The 20,912-nt window shown below is 39.4% G+C and overlaps 1 protein-coding gene across 2 annotated transcripts in view; it reads right to left on the minus strand.

The window, feature by feature from the left end:
* Positions 1 to 520: 520 nt before the first annotated feature.
* Positions 521 to 20,912, minus strand: part of MAN1A1 (mannosidase alpha class 1A member 1) — a 163,750-nt gene continuing 143,358 nt past the window's right edge. For both annotated transcript variants that reach the window (XM_034990407.1, XM_034990408.1), the window contains 5 exons: positions 18,636 to 18,751; positions 13,822 to 14,041; positions 12,893 to 13,065; positions 3,702 to 3,817; positions 521 to 3,315 (listed from right to left, as the gene is read on the minus strand). In XM_034990407.1, the coding sequence (XP_034846298.1) occupies positions 3,189 to 3,315; positions 3,702 to 3,817; positions 12,893 to 13,065; positions 13,822 to 14,041; positions 18,636 to 18,751 (752 nt within the window). In that variant the 3' untranslated portion in view covers positions 521 to 3,188. The remainder of the gene's footprint in view (positions 3,316 to 3,701; positions 3,818 to 12,892; positions 13,066 to 13,821; positions 14,042 to 18,635; positions 18,752 to 20,912) is intronic.

Below are 20,912 nucleotides of genomic sequence, written 5' to 3' on the forward strand. Positions count from 1 at the left end.
CTGTAAATTTAAGAACAAGGATCATACTTAATGCTATTCCTGCCATCAACTCCCCATCTCTACCCTACATGCCCTGCTGTTTAACATATATTGGAATTTTTTTTTTTTTTTTTACAAATTTATCTTTTGAGAGAGAAGGAGAGAGAGTTGAGGGGGGCAGGAGGAGAGGGAGAGAGAGAGAGTCTCCAGCAGACTGCCCATTCAGCATGGAGTCAGACTCGGGGCTTGATCTCAGGACCCTGAGATCATGACTTAAGCCAAAATCTAGAGTTTGGGCGCTTAACCAACCGAGTCACCCAGGTGCCCCTGTGTTGGAATCTTAATAAGATATTTGAGTAATCAAAAATGTATATGCAAAATTTTTTGCAATTTAAAGTTTTTAATGAGAATTGTTTCCTTGTCAAGATTCTCTGGGTATGGTATGGATTCACTACTAGGATTAATAATAATCACTATTATTTCAGTTTCCACCCCACATATACAAAAGCTTACTTAAAAGGAGAAAAACGTAACAAATGAGGAGATATATTAAAAGGCTTTATTCACAATAGAGAAATTTTACAAATATAGTTTTTAAAAATTATGTGTCAATCTATTATGTTTTCCATAACATTAGAGATTTATAGAAAGTTGGAAATGACAGAATAGACTTATGTACAAATTTAAAACAATCAATGAAAAGAATGGGTACTATATATGAAGGAGTCATGACAAACATCATTGAGTTCTATAAATTTTATACAACTTATATGTGTAATATTAATTGTGCACAGTATACCAAAAACATATGCAGAAACACAAACTTAAGTGCTATTTTAATTATTCGCCTTTCAGGATGTGAATACATATGTAAACTTAACTGCACAGTTTTGCTGAAAATGAAATGAAAGACAGTGCCTACCTAAGGACTTCAGTTGTTTAAAATAATTAACACAAAATATAAATTTAATTAAATTACATCACCATAATATTCTCTTATTTTGTATACATTTTTGGTGTTTTGGGACGTAGGTTAAAAAATCCGTGTTCTGGAATTGAAAAATTTTGATCTTGCCATTGGCAGAACAAAATGTAGTACAATCATCTTGCCTATTTATATCAGGACACAAAAGGTACATTATAGAGCAGTGTGTACACATGACCTGATTTTAATATCCTATCTGCTGCAGAAATATGCATCAGCTTTGTGCTCTTTCAAATCAAATTGAAAATCAAAGAAAATAAAGCAATTTAAATTGCTAGTCCAAGGACATTCATGTGAAAATTATCATCTAAATACATATGGCCCAATTTTTGCAATAATCTCACACGTTGCTTTTAAGTCCTGGGGAAAAAAAAGGACTCTCAACTATCCATTCATTTCATAAGGTGAGCTGAAGATAGGAGTGGAAGGAGTTATTCTGGGTCACAGGAAGTCATTAACATTGCAATAATGATGCACTAAAGGATCTTTTTCATTTACTAATTTTATTAATTTTTTCTTCGACATAAACCAATGTACAATATTGAAAAAAGAGCAGGTCACACAGATGGTCCTTTCAGACAAAGGAAATCTTTTGAAACACTTTCAAAAGGTGAAACAGCTAAAAACAATTGAGTCTTTTGAGATCTAAGAAAATAATTAAAAAACATTATGTTGAAGCATATGAAATTGCTGATATCAGACAGTTTCTCAACTACAAGCACAGCAATTCCATATGCTTCAGCCTGATTCGCAGGGTTGCACTGAGCTATCTGACCACTCTAGGTTGAAAATGCAGGTGTTCCAAGTCTCTGTTCCTCAGTATATGCATCATCACATTAGCCCTTTCTAGGAATATATATATATTTCACATATATGAAATATGAACTAATATGAGAAAGCACAAGGTGCCACCAAATGTATTCTTGAGAAAGCCACTCATATCTCAAAATAATGCTTATTCTTAATGAAGAATCATATAATTATTTTGATCTGCTATACAACTGTGGGGGATTAGGAATGTCTATTCCCATATATTGCTTTTAAGCTGGAATCTCTGTGTTGAGTTTGACCAGACAAAATGTACTATATTCTTATTTGGCCTGAAAGTTTATTAGATTTTCTTCAATTGACCATGAATAGACACATTAGCAAAGCTTCTTTCAGAGTTAAATCCTGCTTTCACAAATTGAAATGAAATAATTTCCTACATTTGAGAAAGGGCCCTTTTCAAATCTGAAAAAAAAATGTGGACCAAATGTAATGCTTTTTTTGAGAACAAGAAAAAAACCTTAAAGATGAAATACAAACTAAAAACCATGTTAAATACTCACCCTTTCTTTAGAGAGACTCAATTTCTTCAAATACTCCGTTAAAAGCAAAAGCTAACACATGAAAAGTTATACTGTTTTCTTTCAAAAAATATAATTCAGTAATAGCGGAGCTCTGCAAAACTTGAAAGCTCCATTCATGTGGTAGGGGATGGAAGAAATTAACCAGGACATGATCCAGAAATGACACAGGGCATTTAAAGTAAAATTTGAGAACTAATTCACAAATTAGGAAACACTAATATAATTAACCAACAAAAATATACTGTGGTTCCAATGAAATGAGGTCAACATGAGATGATCCTTTTGGGAATGACATTCTAATTTGAATTACAATATGAGTGAAGTATTTTAGAAGACATTCTATCAAATAATGATAGACCCGCATAAAGAGGCTGTCTGTCACAGTTATAAGATCTGTCTCTGGTGGATAGACAAACCAGATTAACATAAAATTGAAAAGGAAATAGCTTTTTTAATATTTAATTTATTATTATGGCTTTTTGCAACATGGCAAAACATTACAGCTTAAAGCAGACGTCATCTCCTCATAGAGGAGGAAAAAGTTTTGCAGTCAAATCAAAATTGTAATTAAGAGGTCACTGGTATACCATTTTATTTGGTGTAATAAAAATGATATACCTTCATGAACTCCAGAGATTACTTAAAAAAAGTAAAAACCTGTGATCCACTGACTGAATAATAAAGGATATGATAAGGAATTTAGGTCCATCTGTGCTTATGAAAATAAACATAAAAGACTGCAAAACAATTTTAGAACTTAGAATAATCACAGACCTACTGATAAAAATTCATCATGTGCCTGAATACCAGAAAAGGAATTATTAAGGTATGCAGTGAAGGGAATGGAGCAGAGTAAAATATAAAATGTCTTTTTATTTTTCATTGACTTCGACTTCCTTTTTATTCGTACAGAGTACAGGGAGAAGATGTGCCTCGGTATTGAAGATCCAGTGTTCCAGTGGAAGTAGATCATCATCAGAAAATATTAAGTACAAATATCTGGAGAGAGAAACATGAGTATATGAGGCCCAAGAGACCGTCAGGCAGTGAGAGCATAAAGACAGCAACGTCTCCATTCATCTTATGGAGAATCACGGACAAGGGCCAAGCATTGCAAAACCCTGAGGCGATACAGTCACGAGCGTGGAATAAAGAAGCTGCTTTGTGCTCGGGTGTTGGTGTAGGAAAACCTACTAAGCAGTCCCCAGGCATCAGACTTATATAATGACTGGAAACACAGGTGCAAACATGTGCCACGCATGGAGAGTGACCTTTGGAAGCAGGCACACTTGCTCTTATTTATTAGGTGTTCGTGATAAAGTCATCTGCAAAGAAGATCTGACCAGGTACCTCAGCCCCATACTTTTGGGATACATTTTACTTACTTGAGTGTCTCTGCCAGGAAGAAACTCTGCTGCACGTCGTCGTAACTCTCGTGTCTGAGGTAAACATCCCTTAGGCCTGAATAGCCTCCGTTCACTCGGCAGTGATTTTCCAGGGCCTAAGTTACCGGAAGAGGGAAAAAATGGTCACATTTCAATAAATTGCTTGTCACCAATTTTTATTATGAAATTGCCAAATTGAAATAAAATAAGGATTCAAATTGAATGATACATGTGGAAGAGTTTCAGGCAAAAATTAAAAAATAACACAAAATGCAAATGCATATAAAGCATGAAAAGTTGGGGCGGCTCAGTCGGTTAAGCGTCTGCCTTCGGGTCAGGTCATGGTTTCAGGGTCCTGGGATCGAGGCCCGCATCGAGCTCTCTGCTCAGCGGGGAGTCTGCTTCTCCCTCTGTGCTCTCCCCCCCCTCAAAGAAATAAATAAAATCTTTTAAAAAAATAAAGTATGAAAAGTTAAAGGGTATATAGACAATATATCTCATCAAATTAGAAATACTTCTACATTTAGTTCTGAAATAATTTTTCAGTGTTTTTTTTTTTTTTTTTTTTTTTTTTTTACCATTTCCTCCTGTGGTCTAGAGCAGGGTTCGTCAAACTATGGGTCATAGGCTAAACCCAGTCTGCTATTGATTTTGTAAATAAAGTGTTACTGAACCACAGCCATGCTCATCTGTTCACATATTGTCTGTGGCTGTTTTTTCATTACAATTGCAGAGTTGAGTACAGGCAAACCTCGGAGACATTGTGGGTTTGGTTCCAGACCACTACAATAAGTGAATATTGTGATAAAGTGAGTCAAGTGAATTTTTTGGTTTCTCAGTGCATAGAAAAGTTATGTATAGTGTCTAGTATAGTCTAGACTATACTAGAGTCCGTTAAGTGTGTGGTAGCATTATGTCTGGAAAACAATGTACATACCTTAATTAAAAAATACCATTGCTACAAAATGCTAAGCATCATGAGTGTTCAGTGGGTTGTACTCCTTTTGCTGGTGGAGGGTCTTTCTCTGATGTTGATGGCTGCTGGCTGATCAGGGGGGTGGCTGTCGAAAGTTGGGGTGGCCATGCCAATTTCTTAAAATAAGACAACAGTGAAGTCTGCCAAAGCAGTTGACAGTTTCTTTAACAAATGATTTCTCTGCAGCACACAATGCCGTTTGATAGCATTTTACCCATGGTAGCACCTCTTTCAAAATTGGAGTCAATCCTCTCAAACCTTGCAGCTGCTTTCTCAACTAAGTTTATGTAATATTCTAAATTCTTGGTGGTCATTTCAACAATCTTCACAGCATCTTTACCAGCAGTAGATTCCATCTCAAGAAACCATTCTTTGCTCATCCATAAGAAGCAACTCTCCATCTGTTCAAGTTTTATCATTGGATTTGGCAATTTAGTCACATCCTCAGGCTCCACTTCTAATTCTAGTTCTCTTGCTATTTCCACCACATCTGCAGTTACTTCCTCTACTGAAGTCTTGAACTCCTCAGAGTCGCCCGTGAGGGTAGATATCAACTTTTTTCAAAGCCCTGTTAATGTTGATACTTTGGCCTCCTCCATAAGTGATGAATATTCTTAATGGTATCTAGAATGGTGAATTCTTACCAGAAGGTTTTCACTGACTTTGCCCAGATCCATCAGAGGAATCACTGTCTAGGGCAGCTATAGCCTTATGAAATGTATTTCTTAAATACTTAAAGTCAAAATGCTCCTTGAACCGTGGGCTGCAGAGTGGATGCTCTGTTAGCAGGCATGAAAAATCCATCTCATTGTCCATCTCCATCAGAGCTCTTGGGCGACCAGGTACACTGTCAATGAGCAGTCATATTTTGAAAGGAATCTTTTTTTGCTGAGCAGTAGGTCTCAACAGTGGGCTTAAAATATTCAGGAAACCATACTGTAAACATGTGAGCTCTTATCCAGGCTTCGTTGTTCCATTTATAGAGCACAGGCAGAGTAGATTTAGCATCATTCTTAGAGCCCCCAAGATTTTTTGAAATGATAAGAGAGCACTGGCTTCAACTTCAAGTCACCAGCTGCATCAGCCCCTAACAAGTGAGTCAGCCTGTCCTTTGAAGCTTGGAAGGCAGGCATTGACTTCTCCTCTCCAGTTATGAAAGTCCTAGATGGCATCTTCCTCTAAAAGAGGGCATTTCATCTACACCAAAAATCTGTTGTGTAGTGCAGCCATTTCATTAATGATCTTCGCTAGATCTCCTGGAGAACTTGCTGTAGCTTCTACCTCAGCACTTGCTGCTTCACCTTGCCCTTTGATGTTATGGAGATGGCTTCCTTCCTTAAACGTCACGAACCAACATCTTTTGTTCTGCAGATTCCTCACCTCTCTCAGCCTTCACAAAATTGGAGAGAGTCAGGGCCTTGCTCCGGATTACGCTGTGGCTTAAGGGAATGTTGTGGCTGGTTTGATCTTCTATCCGGACCACTAAACTTTCTCCCTATCAGCATACTACTTTCCTATCATTCCTGTGTTCACTGAGGTAGCACTTTTAATTTCCTTCAAGAACTTCTCCTTTGCACTTACAATGTGGCTGCTTGGCACAGGAGACCTAGTTCTTTGGCCTTTCTTGGCTTTTTTTTGGCTTTTGACATGCCTTCCTCACTAAACGTAATCATTTGTAGCTTTTGATTGAAATTGAGAGATGTGTGACTCTTCCTTTCACCTGAACACTTCGAGGCCACTGTGGGGCTAGTAACTGGCCTGATGCCAGGATTGTCATACCTCAGGAAATAGAACGGCCCGAGGAGAGAGAGAGAAATGAGGGAATGGCGAGTCAGTGGGGCCATCAGAACACACAACATTCCTCAATAAAGTTCTCTGTCTTATTAGGGTGCTGTTCGTGGCACCCCAAAACAATTACAGTAATAACATCAAAGATCACTGATCACACATCACCCTAACAAATATAATAGCAATGAAAAGTCTGAAATATTGTGAGAAGTATCAAAATGTGACAGAGATATGAAGCAAGCAAACGCTGTTGGAAAAATGGCGCCGACTAGCCTTGCTCGACACAGGGTTGTCACAAACCTTCAATCTGTAAAAAACACAGTGTCTGCACAGCACAGTAAAGCAGAGCACAGTAAAAGGAGGTCTGCCTGCAGTTGCCTATGGCCCCCAAGCCTACTTCCCTCTGGCTCTTCCAGAAGATGCTTGCTGACCCCTGATCTAGAGAGACTGTTAATGTCAACTGGGATTATAAACCCAATAACTGAGAAAGTGTAGTGGACCAAAACCAGCTGCTGCTACACCCAGAACATCTTATTTTGTAAACACTGATGGTGGAGTACTAATTAGTGATATTGGTCACAGATATCAAAGAAGAAAATGGAAAGCGGTGAAAAAAAAATGTGGCTGATACCTATTTCTAAAATATGTTTTTCCTTTCTTTAGTATGGGATGGAAGAAAATGGGATGAGTCAATTTCTTAACTGTCTGGAGAGAAATGACCCTACATTCCTGAAGTTTCTCTGACTATAATGAGTATTTGGAAAAGAGATGAGTTGGGCAGTGTGGGAATGAAAATTTAGGTAACAACCGAACAACTTGCAGGCTACATGAACAAAGAAAATACCTCATGATTTGGTACTTTTTAAAAGCCACTGGGAAAATAAGATCAACTTAAAAACTGCTTTGATTATATTCTCTGTTGTAGACAACAAATCAAGCCGGGGGAAAGCTTGCAGAAAGGAAATTTCAGGTCCTATTATTTTTTTTCCTTCCTTCCTTTTTTGATAGAAGTTCTTTTTGATTAAAAAGTCAAATACCAGATACATTGGAGTAGGCCAAAGATTATTTGTAAAAAAGTTAAAAAAAAAACCCAAACAAACCAGGATTTAGAAGAAATGGACAAATTTGTTGTTATGGAACATAATTAAATCCTACTTCCAGACATTTCCTAAAAAAGATTTTAACAACAAAACTTTTTCTTATTTTCTTCCCTTGAAGTTCTTTGGTGATAAGCTAATGAGAGGACAAGGCAGGCACGATAAACTGCTAAATCCTCTCTCCCACAGAAATTTCTATAAGCTCCTTCTTTCAATTATAGGGAAAGAGTTGTTCTGTGGTATGGACAATGCCCAACCGTTTTTCCTCTCTTCAGTTCACCCTCATTCTTCTTCTCACTCAGTCTTAATGTGGTGAGTCAGAGTTGTCTAGCACGCGTTCTAACATCTCAGAAGAAGGGGCTGAATCCTGGCCCTGGACTCCTTAACCGGGGCCTCCGACATGCCTGGACCCAGGCAGTGTTCCTTGGTTCAACATGGGGTTGTTATGAGAATAAAACAAGATGAAGACATGCTTTGCAGAGTGACAGGGATCTCTCAGAGGTTTAGAGAGGCCTAGCTACTTTTATTTTTTGAGGCTTTTGGCAAATTTAAAAAAAAAAGGGAAAAATGCCAGAGGCTTTTTTTTTTTTTTAACTTTTAAAAAATGAAAAGCCATCATGTCAAATATAAATTTTAAAACTTTAGGAATATGAAGCTGGGGATAAGCAGCCCTCCTGGGCACCCATCACAGGCCCTGGCTTTACTGTATCTCAACAATGGAAGCAGTCATGTATTTATGCTGCATAGTCTGATGAGAACATCATTTTACTGCAATCTGTTCTTGGGACTCTCAGACTCTAGGCATAGGACCACCTCGATTTTACGTAAATGCTTACATTATTAGTGACCATATGTGGCTGGGATGCGCTAAGAGCAGAGAAAAGAAAAACAGGAAAATGTTTACAGTTACTGGAACTCTAAACAAACCCAGACCCCAAGGGACTGTACCTCTTTAGGGGGGAGAAAGGTAAGAGAATAGCGAGCAGCATGAGTTAAATCGTTAAGTCAGAAAGGGAGAGAAAAGAATTCTCTTATCTTTAGGTTAAAAGTGTTAGAATAATGGCTGATCCATGGAGATTTCCAAGAGTGGACTCTAGGGAACAATGCTCATAATAAGGCTGAATGGTTGAGTTTGGTCTGAGTTCATACGTAGAACCTAGCAAAACAGACATATCAAAGAGTCTGGAAACAGGGATCAAGCCTGGGGAGGGAGAAGCAGGAACTGGGAAGACAAATCACTTTCTGAGAGCCAGAATGTCCATATGGCAAAGGTCAGATTTAGGAGACCAGAAAAAATTGTCTGTGTGGAAAAGAAGGACAAAAAATCCCTATATAAGGCTTATCTGCTACTGTGGACCAGGGGAGACATCATATAATCCATACATACCTTTATAGACATTGTATAATCTATAACTACCAAGACACATATGAATACATAGGTATAATTTAGAGTAGAGCTTTATCAGAATATTATCCGTAATAGGGAGGAGTTTAATGAAGTTTTCATGACATTATTGAGAAAAACAAAAGAACTATGAGGTAAATGTTATTTTTGCTACATAGATTCACAAGTGTGTAAACATCTGTGATTAATGGATTGTTGGTAACCTGCGGAGAAGTTTCTAGTACCCTATGCTGGATTATATAATTTCATGTCTTGTTTGACATTATTATTGTGTTCAGCGTTACTATTCAGAAATTCAGCTAAGACACGGAAAGTAGGTTTATCGTATGAGTGCAAGAAGTCTGGAAAGGGAGTGCTTCGTTAGAAGATGGGAAGATGGCTGACAAATACTTTACAAATAGCAAATGTGGTTGAACACAAGGGTGAACAAAAGAGATGTCTCGACAGGAACTAATACAGTAGCTAATATCATTTGACCACAACTTCGATGTAAGCCAGGGGTTTTACAATCCACCAAAAAACCAAGTTGGACCATCAGCTGTGGGAAATAACACTCAGAAGAGAGGTTATTGGGTCACACTGCTCAGCCCTGAGAGACCACACACGTCATGAGGAGGTGGAGGGAAATGGTGGATGAGGATGGACCAGTGGGCAGAACGTGCTGTCTTCAGATAACTGAGGAGCTGAAGTGTAGAAGACAGAAGGGATTTTCCCCCAGTACCTCCAGAGCACAAAACACTGTAAATTCTGGTTTCAAAAGGAGTAAGTTTCTAACACTTTCAGCCATTAAAAAATGGAATTACTTTATTAGTAGTATATTCTTTTTTTAAAACTACAAAGTCCTTGAATTGATGAGGAATAGCCATCTGGCAAAGATGACAAGGTCTTTTCTTTGAGGGGAAGGCTAGTCTATGTGTTTTAGTTTGGGTTCCCCTAAAAATGGAGCATGAGGACAAGGGCCAGATGCAACAAGTTTTTTTTTTTTTTTTTTTAAAGATTTTATTTATTTATTTGACAGAGAGAGACACAGCGAGAGAGAGGGAACACAAGCAGGGGGAGTGGGAGAGAGAGAAGCAGGCTTCCCGCAGAGCAGGGAGCCCGATGCAGGGCTGATCCCAGGACCCTGAGATCATGACCTGAGCCGAAGGCAGACGCCCAACGACTGAGCCACCCAGGCGCCCCATGCAACAAGTTTTTAAGGGAGGTGACATCAGGAAGGGAATGCGCAGGGCAAGTGAACCGGGGGAGGGAGAAGAGCCCGTGAAATGTGCTGAGCAGGTGACAGCTGTGGGCCGTGAAGGCTCCCTCCCACTGGAAACCCTCTGAGGAATCATGCAGAATGCATCTCAGAGTTATTCTGCAAAGGGGGAAGACTGGGCTAGCTGTTCATCAACTCTGAGACCTCACTGGTTCAGGATTGCCCCTGCGGACTTTACCTCTCCCACCTCCCGGACCACAGCCAGCTACCTGGGAAGCAGCTCAGAGCCGGGGCAGCTGGGAAGCACAGGGGTGGGGTGGGGGTGGGGGGGCGTCTGGGGGGGTGGGGAGGTGCAGGGATGTGGTCCCTGCAGCTGTAGCTGAAACAAAGGAGGGCTGAGGGGATGCCACGCAAGGGAAAAGAGTGCCCCCACACTATCTCTGTTGATGATTCTGTGCTTTAAAGAAGGCAAGCGTCCCAGCACTCCCCCCTCCCCGCTCTACCTCAAGTTCTAGCAGAAGCACTAGTGGCAGAAAGCAAGGGCAGGGGGCGGGGCTTGGTTCGAGGGTTCAGACTGTGCACAGGGAGACAATCTTACATCATATGCTACAGTAGAAGTTAACAATAGACAAAAATCCTAACCCTTAAAACCAAGTTATTACCCACAAACATGCTCCCCTGAAGAACCAAGCAAACCAAAGCTTCCCATTCACACGGCTTATCTCCATTCTTGTATCAGTTCTCTCTCAGACATTTTTCACATTTTAACAACTCTAAAATTGGCATGTCATAACTTAATTGGTGGTGTGGTACTTTCTCAGTGGTGTACAAAATAATGGTGTTTCTTATCAATTAGGGTGTTTTACATTTGATGAAATACGTTATTCCTGATATTTGCAAGGTGACTATTAGCCTTAAATTCTTTTGCTGGCCTAGTGAAAACCGAAATAATTTCCTATCACCAAAGCTTAGATGAACCTCAATTTCTATACATTTTTTCCAGAGGAAAAAACATAAATTTAAAGAAATTGGAATTACCACCGACTAAACATAATTAGAAAACTTTGCAAGAAGCAAAAGACAAAAAGAGGCCTAAAGAATCGTTATTACTTAAAATGACTAATGACTAGGGATAAGGCACACACTACACGAAGAGGGTAATAAGCAAGATTCATCAACGGCTTCCTAAGATATTGGTCATAACTTACACAAAGGCAATATATTCATTTTAGATTTCCTGAGAGAAGTTATTTCTAACAGTCAGGTTTTAAAGACAGCTAACTTTGTAACAGCGAGTGTAATTAAAGTGTTGGCTTGTTCTTATCTCGTTGATGCTCCACCACAACTCCTTCCAGAATAATAGCTCTTAAAATTAACATTATTTGATGCAGAATCTGGAGAGAGTGGCTGCTAATTCTAGCACACAGTGTTCACCAGATTAGTTTGGGAAGATGACACGCCATGTTCTGTAGGAAGAGACCCAAGGGGTGACGAAGACAATTCAAACAGTGCATGGGATAGATGGAAAGCTCATAGATACTCAGAGAAACCTGAGGTCGGTGAACGAATATTGTTGCACAAGGTAGTTCTTCTAGAAGTCCTTTCTAAAAGTTAGATCTAAGTAGCTAATCTACTCTGTGGAAGAATTTCAAGCTAAAATGGAACTGGAACCGGAAGACAGAAAACAGAAAATCTTACGCATGTACCCTTAGGAAAACAAAACTTAAGGACCGTGAGACTGATTTCCTGTACATGCCAGATTTACAGAAAACTGATAATACTGGGATGATAGGGAGTTGGCCAGAGGTTGCCTTATATCAACCCCTTGGGAAGTTTTACTTATGGAATGAACAAGAACTGACCCAGGTCAGGCTGGTCTCACAAAATAGCTCAGTTGTGCTTTATTTGTATGACTCGACTGGTTTTGTCCAGTCAGGGAATTCTCAAAGCTGGTGCCTATTTGTTTTTTATTTTAACAGACTCTATCTGAAATCTCTCTTCTCTACATACAGCCCACCTTGAAACTTCAAATGACTCACTTGTGTTTGCTGAATTGCAATGCCTCTGCTGTCCCTGAATAAACTCTTTTTTATGGACAATTTTGAGTTTGTCTCGTTTACCTTTTTATTTAGGTTGAAACTAAGTAGAAGCACGTATTTTCATTTCAATGCCCAAAGACTCATAAAAACCAACCAACCAACCAACCAATGTAGCGGCTTCTCAAAACAGACAACAGGCAGAGGTCATTATCCCCAAATTGTCAGTAACTGTGGAATTAAGTGACCATTATTTCTATGGCTGTGGGAACTTAGTTTTATAATATGCCTTTCTAGAGATCTCTTTTAGTATCAAAGTAGGTCTATTACTAGCACCATATTACATAAAGCAAAGCTGAAGCCAGGGATATAGGATGACAACTGAAAACACTCATTCTTGAATTGGGAAAAATTCTAATTAAACCTTTAAAAATCAGGGGGCCCAGGTAGCTCAGTCGGAGGAGCGGCTGACTCTTGATTTTGGCTCAGGTCGCGAGATGGAGCCCCCACTGGGCTCTGTGATGGGCATGGAGCCTGCTGAAGATTCTCTCTTTCCCCCCTCTCCCTCTGTACCCACCCCTCAAAGCTTTAAAAATCCTAGAAAAGTTGATCAGCTAGATTTAAAGAAATCACTGAGCATTTTTCCCTGAGACATTTATGTATAAGAAATATAAGCGAATTAAAACATCACCTCTACGGCTTCCCAGGCCCATTTCCTGTACTTTGGATCATGAGTCAGTCGCCACATGTACATGTAAGTCTCAACAACCTCTGGCCGTAGGATGTAGTACTTTTCATTCTGCCTGGTGGCAATGGCTTCGACACCACCATCGAACCTGAAAGCTTCCGGTCCCAGCTTCATATCTAAAGGGCATGCAAGGGTGAGAAGGGTTATCGTCTGGATGCTGCTCAGTCCTATAACCTCAGTGAAATGAGAAAGGACTTTACACCATTCAAGAGAGATGTCAAAGCAATTGCTTTAAGGAATGGTTATAAACATCCTAGAATAAACAATACTCGATATACTTTTAAAATACAGTCATCTGAGAGTCCTTTTTAAAGCACCGCAAAGATCCGCTATTTTCTTTCATTTAACCAGCACTTGCTGAGTGCCCCCCAGGCAGGCACAAGGCACTACAGCACCCCTTATTAGTCAGCTGGAAAACCAGTGGTTGAGAATTCCAAGTCATTATGTCATGAGAGGTTACTTAATCTTTGGGCTTCAAACTCCTGTTTTATAAGAAGGGAGCCAGACTCTTATTTCACGGAGATACGGAAAAGGTTAATAATGGCACAAAAAACTAAGTTTCTTTTGCACCTGGGGCAGAGATTCTTAACCAGTGTCATTTACCTAAAGCAGGGTCAATAAATCAGCCTGGCTTAACCCTGTATGGGCTTCAATTCTTATCCCTTGGGAAAGCGAAGGGTAGATACTGTTATGTAGAAAAGCAGTGCTTCTTAAAGCAAAAAATATAACTTCCTTTAAAATAGTCATCACGAGCTTCCAGCTTCAGGAGACACACGGGATATTCTCTTGGTGGCAGCAGTGACAGTGGTCCTTACTGAACAAAATAAAAGCCGGTGGGAAGAGATCGAAAATGAAGAATCACAGGTACTCACAGGTGCGATTGTAAGATTCATAACAGGTTCGGGCAATTTCAGCCCCGAGCTGAAGGTGGTGCTGGGTCAGGCCCGGGGGAGCGTCGTCGGCCCCAAGCGCAAACATGCCTCCGGCAAAGCAGGTCAGGTGACCCATCTTGTGTTCCAGGAGGCCCCCTTTCCACTCGGCGATGTAAGTCAGCCCCGTACTAGACTTGCGGATCAAGTGAGCCTCAATTGCCTGCAAATCAGACTTATTTTCAGCATTTTTAAATCCCTTCCAAATTTATACTAAAAACATTCTCCACGCTAAGAGAGAAAAAGAATAAAACATCACTTGCAGTTTTGAATTTGGTGCCCTCAGTCTGACTCCACCTGGAATTTTGTTAATGCTTTCTGTATTCCTCCTCTAGTCTCTGCCTTATTAGTCTGGTTAGTTAGGATTATCGCTGCTGGGCCAGCCCAGTTGGTTTTGCCTGGTTCCACGACCACACATTTGTAGTCCTCAGACCTCAAAAGCTGTCCCCTTCTCAAAGAGAGGCCACAGGCGTAGAGGTTAATGGTTAATGCATTTCCATTTTCACAATGGAGAAATGACACAAAGTACAAGCCCATTATGGATGAAGAATAGAGTGTATTTGTGTATAAAGTCCAGGCGGGGAGTGTTACCCTGCCTTTGGCTCTCTTAGGCTCAGAGGGCGGTAAACTGAGGGGGAAAGGTGTGCCGTTCTTGAGTCAGATTGCTTGGCCTCAAATTCCAACTCTGACACTGTCTGTGAACTTGGTGGGTAATTTGCTTGCTGTATCCCTAAATCTCAGTATCCTCAACCATAAAAAGGGAATAGTAGTATCTTCTGAGAAAACTCTGCAACATTTAGTGTATGAAGCCGTCAATGCTGTGACTAGCACTTGATAAGTTTTACTTATCATCATCACTCACATCCCCACTGTGGTAACACTTGAATTAAATTCCTCCCTAATAATTCTATTAAAAAGCACATTAGTATATAATAAAAAAAGACATATAAAAAGATGCTCATCATCACTTATCATCTAGGGAATGCACAAACAAAACTACAATGAGTTATCACCTCACACCTGTCAGAATGGCTAAAATCAGCAACACAAAGAACAGGTTTTGGTGAGGATGTAGAGAAAAAGGAACCCTCTTGCAGTATTGGTGGGAATGCAAACTGGTGCAGCCACTGTGGAAAACAGTATGGAAGTTTCTCAAAAAGTTAAAAGTAGAACTACCCTGTGATCCAGCAATCACACTACTGGGTATTTACCTGAAGAATACAAGACCACAGGGCGCCTGGGTGGCTCAGTCGGTTAAGCGACTGCCTTCGGCTCAGGTCATGATCCTGGAGTCCCTGGATCGAGTCCCGCATGGGGCTCCCTGCTCGGCGGGGAGCCTGCTTCTCCCTCTGACCCTCCCCCCTCTCATGAGCTCTCTCTCTCTCTCTCATTCTGTCTCAAATAAATAAATAAAATCTTTAAAAAAAAAAAAAAAGAATACAAGACCACAACCTGCCTCCCAGCTCCACTGCTTGGGCACTCTACAGGCTCAGGCACCCCCATTCGCTCTGTGACTACTCTGGTTCTGAGACCACAAACTGAGGGTTACAGATGGGTGGGGGGTGGGACGATGTGATAGCTGGCTGATGGGTATTAAGAAGGGCACGTGATGTGATGAGCACTGTTATATGCAACTAATGAATCATTGAACACTACATCAAAAATTAATGATGTACGTTGGCTAACTGAAGATAAAAAAAAAGATTATAAAACCATTAATTCAAAGGGATACAGGCATCCCTATGTTTATAGCAGCACTATTTACAATAGCCAAGACATGGAAGCAGCCCAAGTGCCCACTGATTGATGAATAAAGAAGATGTGGCAATAATGGAATCATTCAGCCACAAAAAAGAATGAAATCTTGCCATCACAACGATGGATGAAGCTAGAGAGTATAATACTAAGTGAAATACGTCAGTTGGAGAAAGACAAATACCATATGATTTCACTCATATGTGAAATTTAAGAAACAAAACAAGTACAGGGAAAAAAAACGAGAGAAACAAATCAAGAAACAAGCTCTTAATTATAGAGAACAAGCTGATGGTTACCAGAGGGGAGGGAGGATGGGTGAAATAGGTGATGGGGATTAAGGAGTGCACATGTGATGAGCATAGGGTGATGTATGGAAGTGTTGAATCACTCTATTGTACACCTGAGCCTAATATAATGCTGTATGTTAACTAACTGGAGTTAAAATAAAAACTTAAAAAAAAAGAATAGAGGTCTGTAAACTGGGGAGAAATGATGTTTACAAGAATGATTTGCAAAATACCTTTTATTTTTGCCCTAGGACTGTTGATATTCTTTTATAATAGATAGAAAACATAAAATAAGCCTTACATTTTAAAAAGCAAAAATGAGGTATAACGGTTTGTAATTGCTAACTGTAGCTGCTGCTGTAACAGGAAATGTGTTTTTCCCCCTCCCAACTACTCCATAGAAGACAAAGAGCTCTGACTACATCCAAACACCAAGATGGTAAGAAATAAAGGAACACACTACTGTGCTCATTAACTGCGGTTAGCTAATTTTATAGATGGTCTAGTTATTATATTAATATTTCATTCTTATTTAACTGAACATCTTAACTATTTACATTTCTCATAGCACAAACTGCAATAAAGTTCTTCAAGCAGACACTTGTTCATCACCCAAGAAATCATTCTTTTTATATGGCAAAAGTTATAGCTTTTGAGCATGGACTAGAGAAATACTATTATCCTGTTATGGATCCTGAATAAAGTACTATATTATTTTTGGCATGATTCTGACCAAGATGCTACCTCTCAAACTACAATGAAGTTCTAAGACCTTCAAAGCGATGTTTGTGTGACTGTGGGAAAGTGTAAATAAATATAAAGGAGGAAAAAATAGTCTTTAGTGGTTCTAAAAATATGTGTTAAATCTGCAGGGAATTGATTAGGAATAAAGAATATCATGTATTTTGTGATATCAGTCCTCCATATTTGAAAAAAAGATGAGTTTGATGAAACCTTTAGAAACCTAAATGTCTAATACATCATGTGCCCAGGTACCATTCACTCCAGTGGACCCTTGGTACAATGAACATCTACCACAGTGGATTCTTAGTGTGGTCTCCAGAGAAGAACATAACAGCCAGCTGAAAGCCCAAAGTATTTTGTAATTAAAACAATCAAAGAAAACAGACCATGCTGGGATTAAAGGCTTTCCAAAATCTACTTGAAGCTAAAACTGAAGAACTGTATCTCCAGGAACTCAACTGTTCAGGATGATAATTATGGGATCTTCTCTTTAATGTTTTTTTTAGAGTACAGCTTAGCAGAAAGAAACTTTGTTATATAAGACATGGTTACTTCTCCAATCAGAAAGTTAAGTGTTCTAGCTTTCCTTTCTAAGTTGAAAACACAATGGATTGAAAATGTTTTTACTACTAAGAGAAATCGGTGTTCTTAATGGATTTTCCTGTCAATGGTTTATCTAAATACAATATATTAAAAGCTGTGTGGGTATAGTTCTAGAAACTGGGGGAAAATATTTCAAAGAACATTTTAAAATTGTCTTTCCTAGAACATCAAGATCTTAGGGGGCCACTTTAAGATTAGAATAATTAAAATATCTGCTAGGATAGTAATGAAAAAACGACATAACACAAACCATATTGTTTGGAGAATTCCCTAGCTTAAAACTTGAAACCTCATAGGAATGAAGAAAAACAAACCTGGCAGAGGCCATGTGGGCTATACCCTAGTTTGCTTTTCATGTTCATCATGTGCCTTAATTAAGGCTGTGCTAAATGAAAGCCAGTGTACTAACTAAGACGTTCTGGTTCCTATTTGTGAAACAGTAAAGAGTCTTATCTGCTGTACTTAGTGATGCTTCTTATTGACTGTGGGAGGGAACCACAGTAATAGTCAATCTGGCCCAACCAGAGCAAAGCAAGCTGCATTTATATTTAAATGAATAAATTGGATTATTATGTCTAAATTACCCAGACCTCCTCTCGGGGAGACTAACTTTAAAACAGTAGCTACATTACTGAGGAGTTACAAATTTCCATCCTCCCCACCTAAGAATTAATACTCTCAATTATAAAAAAAATTCTAAACAGTCAATAAAAAAGACATTTTTCTGATTTAGCCATACTTTTATAACATTATCTGAGATGCCTTGATAATATTAAAAAAATATGAGTTACCATACAAAATACTTATCAATCACAAAGGCACTTGGCTCTGCTAAAAAATTTGTTTCTGAAAAGTTGGGTGTGAGTTCAAGTATTTTACATGAAATAATATCCTTCTTTTGCATTATTTACTTTCAAATTTTATTTTCATTTTTGATTGAGGCTTACATTTGCTTGAGGCTTAGTTTACTCTTACACTGGCCACCTCCTATATATTTTGCTAAACAATTTCTAACTTATTTTTACGAACTTACTGCATGTAAAGAACACTTAAATGTAGTATGGAAATTCTTATTCACAAATAAATCCATAGTGGTGAGGTAAAAAGAGACAAGTGTTGACACAAATTTTAGTTTGAATTTTGGTTCCACACTCCTACTCCTTGAAGAAAAGTATTTCTTTTTTGGATATGTGAATCTTTACTGAGGTGGGATTACTATTGTTATAATTATATTAGCAGACACTGAGCTCAGCCTAACTGGAAATATTTTGTAACCCACTTGTGTAGTATTCCATTTCCCATTAAAGGCTGATTAATATGCAAATTATGTTACCTTAGTGTAAAGGCGATTAAATATTGGTTTACCTGAACAGCATCAAAATACATCTTCTTAGCTTCTAGATCCGTCTTGTCAGACATTAACCACGCCTTTAGCAAATATTCATAAAAGCTGTCTCCGAGTCCTCCAACTGATACATGATCTGCAAAGAGAGGAAAATGAATTTCAGAGTGATTCAGGCTTTAATTCAGATAATGCAGCAAAATCACATTAGTAACTAGGATGCAAAACCCTACGTCAACTGCAACTCAATGTTACATTTAAATTCCGACAAATCTCTTGTTTTCAGGAAGATATTCTGAAAAGAGCAGATGTGCTGTTAACTAATGTGATATACTCTAAATAATTACCAGGGTAGTTTTGTAAACACGGAGATAAAAAATATATAATCAACCCTAATTCCAAAAATCAGTTTCTCTAGTTAAAACCACCAAATTAGGGGCACCTGGGTGGCTCAGTCGTTAAGCGTCTGCTTTCGGCTCAGGTCATGATCCCAGGGTCCAGCCAGTCCCAGGGATGCGGGGCTCCCTGCTCAGTGGGAAGCCTGCTTCTCCCTCTCCCACTCCCCCTGCTTGTGTTCCCTCTTTCGCTGTGTCTCTCTCTGTCAAATAAATAAATAAAATCTTAAAAAACACCAAATTAAAATGTTTCACACCATATATTCAAATAAATTTTGATTGCTTTAGCGCTCAGTAACGTAGACTATGTCAAATACTATGAGTATTAGCAAACCTTAAAAAGAACTGGTTTGCAATAGAACAAGAAGCTCCTCAGCTTCTTGTGATTATTATTATTATTTGATGGGTTTTCCAGTGTTATCAATCTGCACGGTCAACATCCTTTGGGGGAGGCCAGTAAGAAAGACGACAGGGCAGGAGACATCTTCCTAATTCTCCATTCCTGCAATCCTCCCCCACTGCCATTTATTATACCCGATCCACCACATATACTGTCAACCACATGGCACGTAATTTATAGGGTAGGTATCCTCATTAAAAGTGAAAAATATTAAGACTAAGTGAGGCTAAAGGAGATCACAACGCTGGCAGAGGCCATCTGCCCCCACAGCCCCGCAGGATCTCGCACTTGGAATTGCTTGCTCTCTACCATGTAACACTAAATGTATTCTTCTGCCTACTGCTTGAATTAATTCTTTAATTTCCCAAGCATATCTACCTACAAAAACAGAGATATAATCTATTTGAAGTATCATTCTTAGAATTCAAAGAGAGTTCGCACACTAATGAGACAGCCTGATTTTGGAAATCTGCATTTTAAGTTTCATAACTCAAAACGAATTTTACGTATCTGTTTTTTAAAAATAAGACCTTTGTTGACTCTGTCACGTGAAAGTAAATCTGTTTTTGTACAACTATCGAGACAATTTTCTCCCGACAACTCCCCGACAACTCCACTTGGAGGTTTACATGGGGGCCTAAAACTGAACAGTTAAAACTGAATTCATTCTCAGGCACCTGGGTGGCTCAGATGGTTAAGTGTCTGCCTTCGGCTCAGGTCATGATCTCAGGGTCCTGGGATCGAGCCCTGCGTTGGGCTCCCTGCTCCTTGGGAGCCTGCTTCTCCCTCTGCCCCCCCCTCTCCTGTCTCCCATGAATGAATAAATAAAATCTTAAAAACAAAACAAAACTGAATTCATTCTCTTTTCCTTCTCAACCTTACCTTCTGCCATGGGTCCCTGTCTCAGTAAGTGGCCCCACCACCCTTCCAACTGTGCAAGTTAGACATTGGAGAGTCATTCTTTACTTCTTCGCTCCCTGGTCCCCAAATGAGCTACTGAGCTCTACTAATTTCACCTCTTATATATCTCATGAATCTATCCACTCCTCTTCCTCACCAATACGATCCTGGCTGAAGCTACCAGTATCTCCTGCTTCTGAGTCTGCAGTGGCCAATTATGTAGCCTTCTGCACTCTGATAGCATGTAGCTATTTACATTTAAGTTAACTAAAAAAAAAATAAAAACAATTCAGTCCTCGGCCATCGGCCATCTAGTGCCCACTAGCTACATGTGGCCCCGGGTTACTGTACCGGTCAGGGAAGATCCCGAACATTGTCGTCATCATCACAGAAAGTTCGAATAGCAAGGCCACTGCAGTCTACTCCCTCAGTAAGACCAGCGTAACCCCTTTAACATGTGAACTGGATCATCCCAACTGGAGGCCTTCAATGACAAAGACTCAAATGCTGGGTCTTTGGAGACCTGGATGCCTGCGTGGCCTCCATCTTCCCCATGTCACCATCAGTTCCTCTCTACTTGCTCTCTATCCTTCTGCCATATGACT

The sequence above is a fragment of the Mirounga leonina genome, unplaced genomic scaffold (genome assembly GCF_011800145.1).
Source record: "Mirounga leonina isolate KUSES-001 unplaced genomic scaffold, KU_Mleo_1.0 Mir_53, whole genome shotgun sequence".
NCBI classification, from domain to species: domain Eukaryota; kingdom Metazoa; phylum Chordata; class Mammalia; order Carnivora; family Phocidae; genus Mirounga; species Mirounga leonina.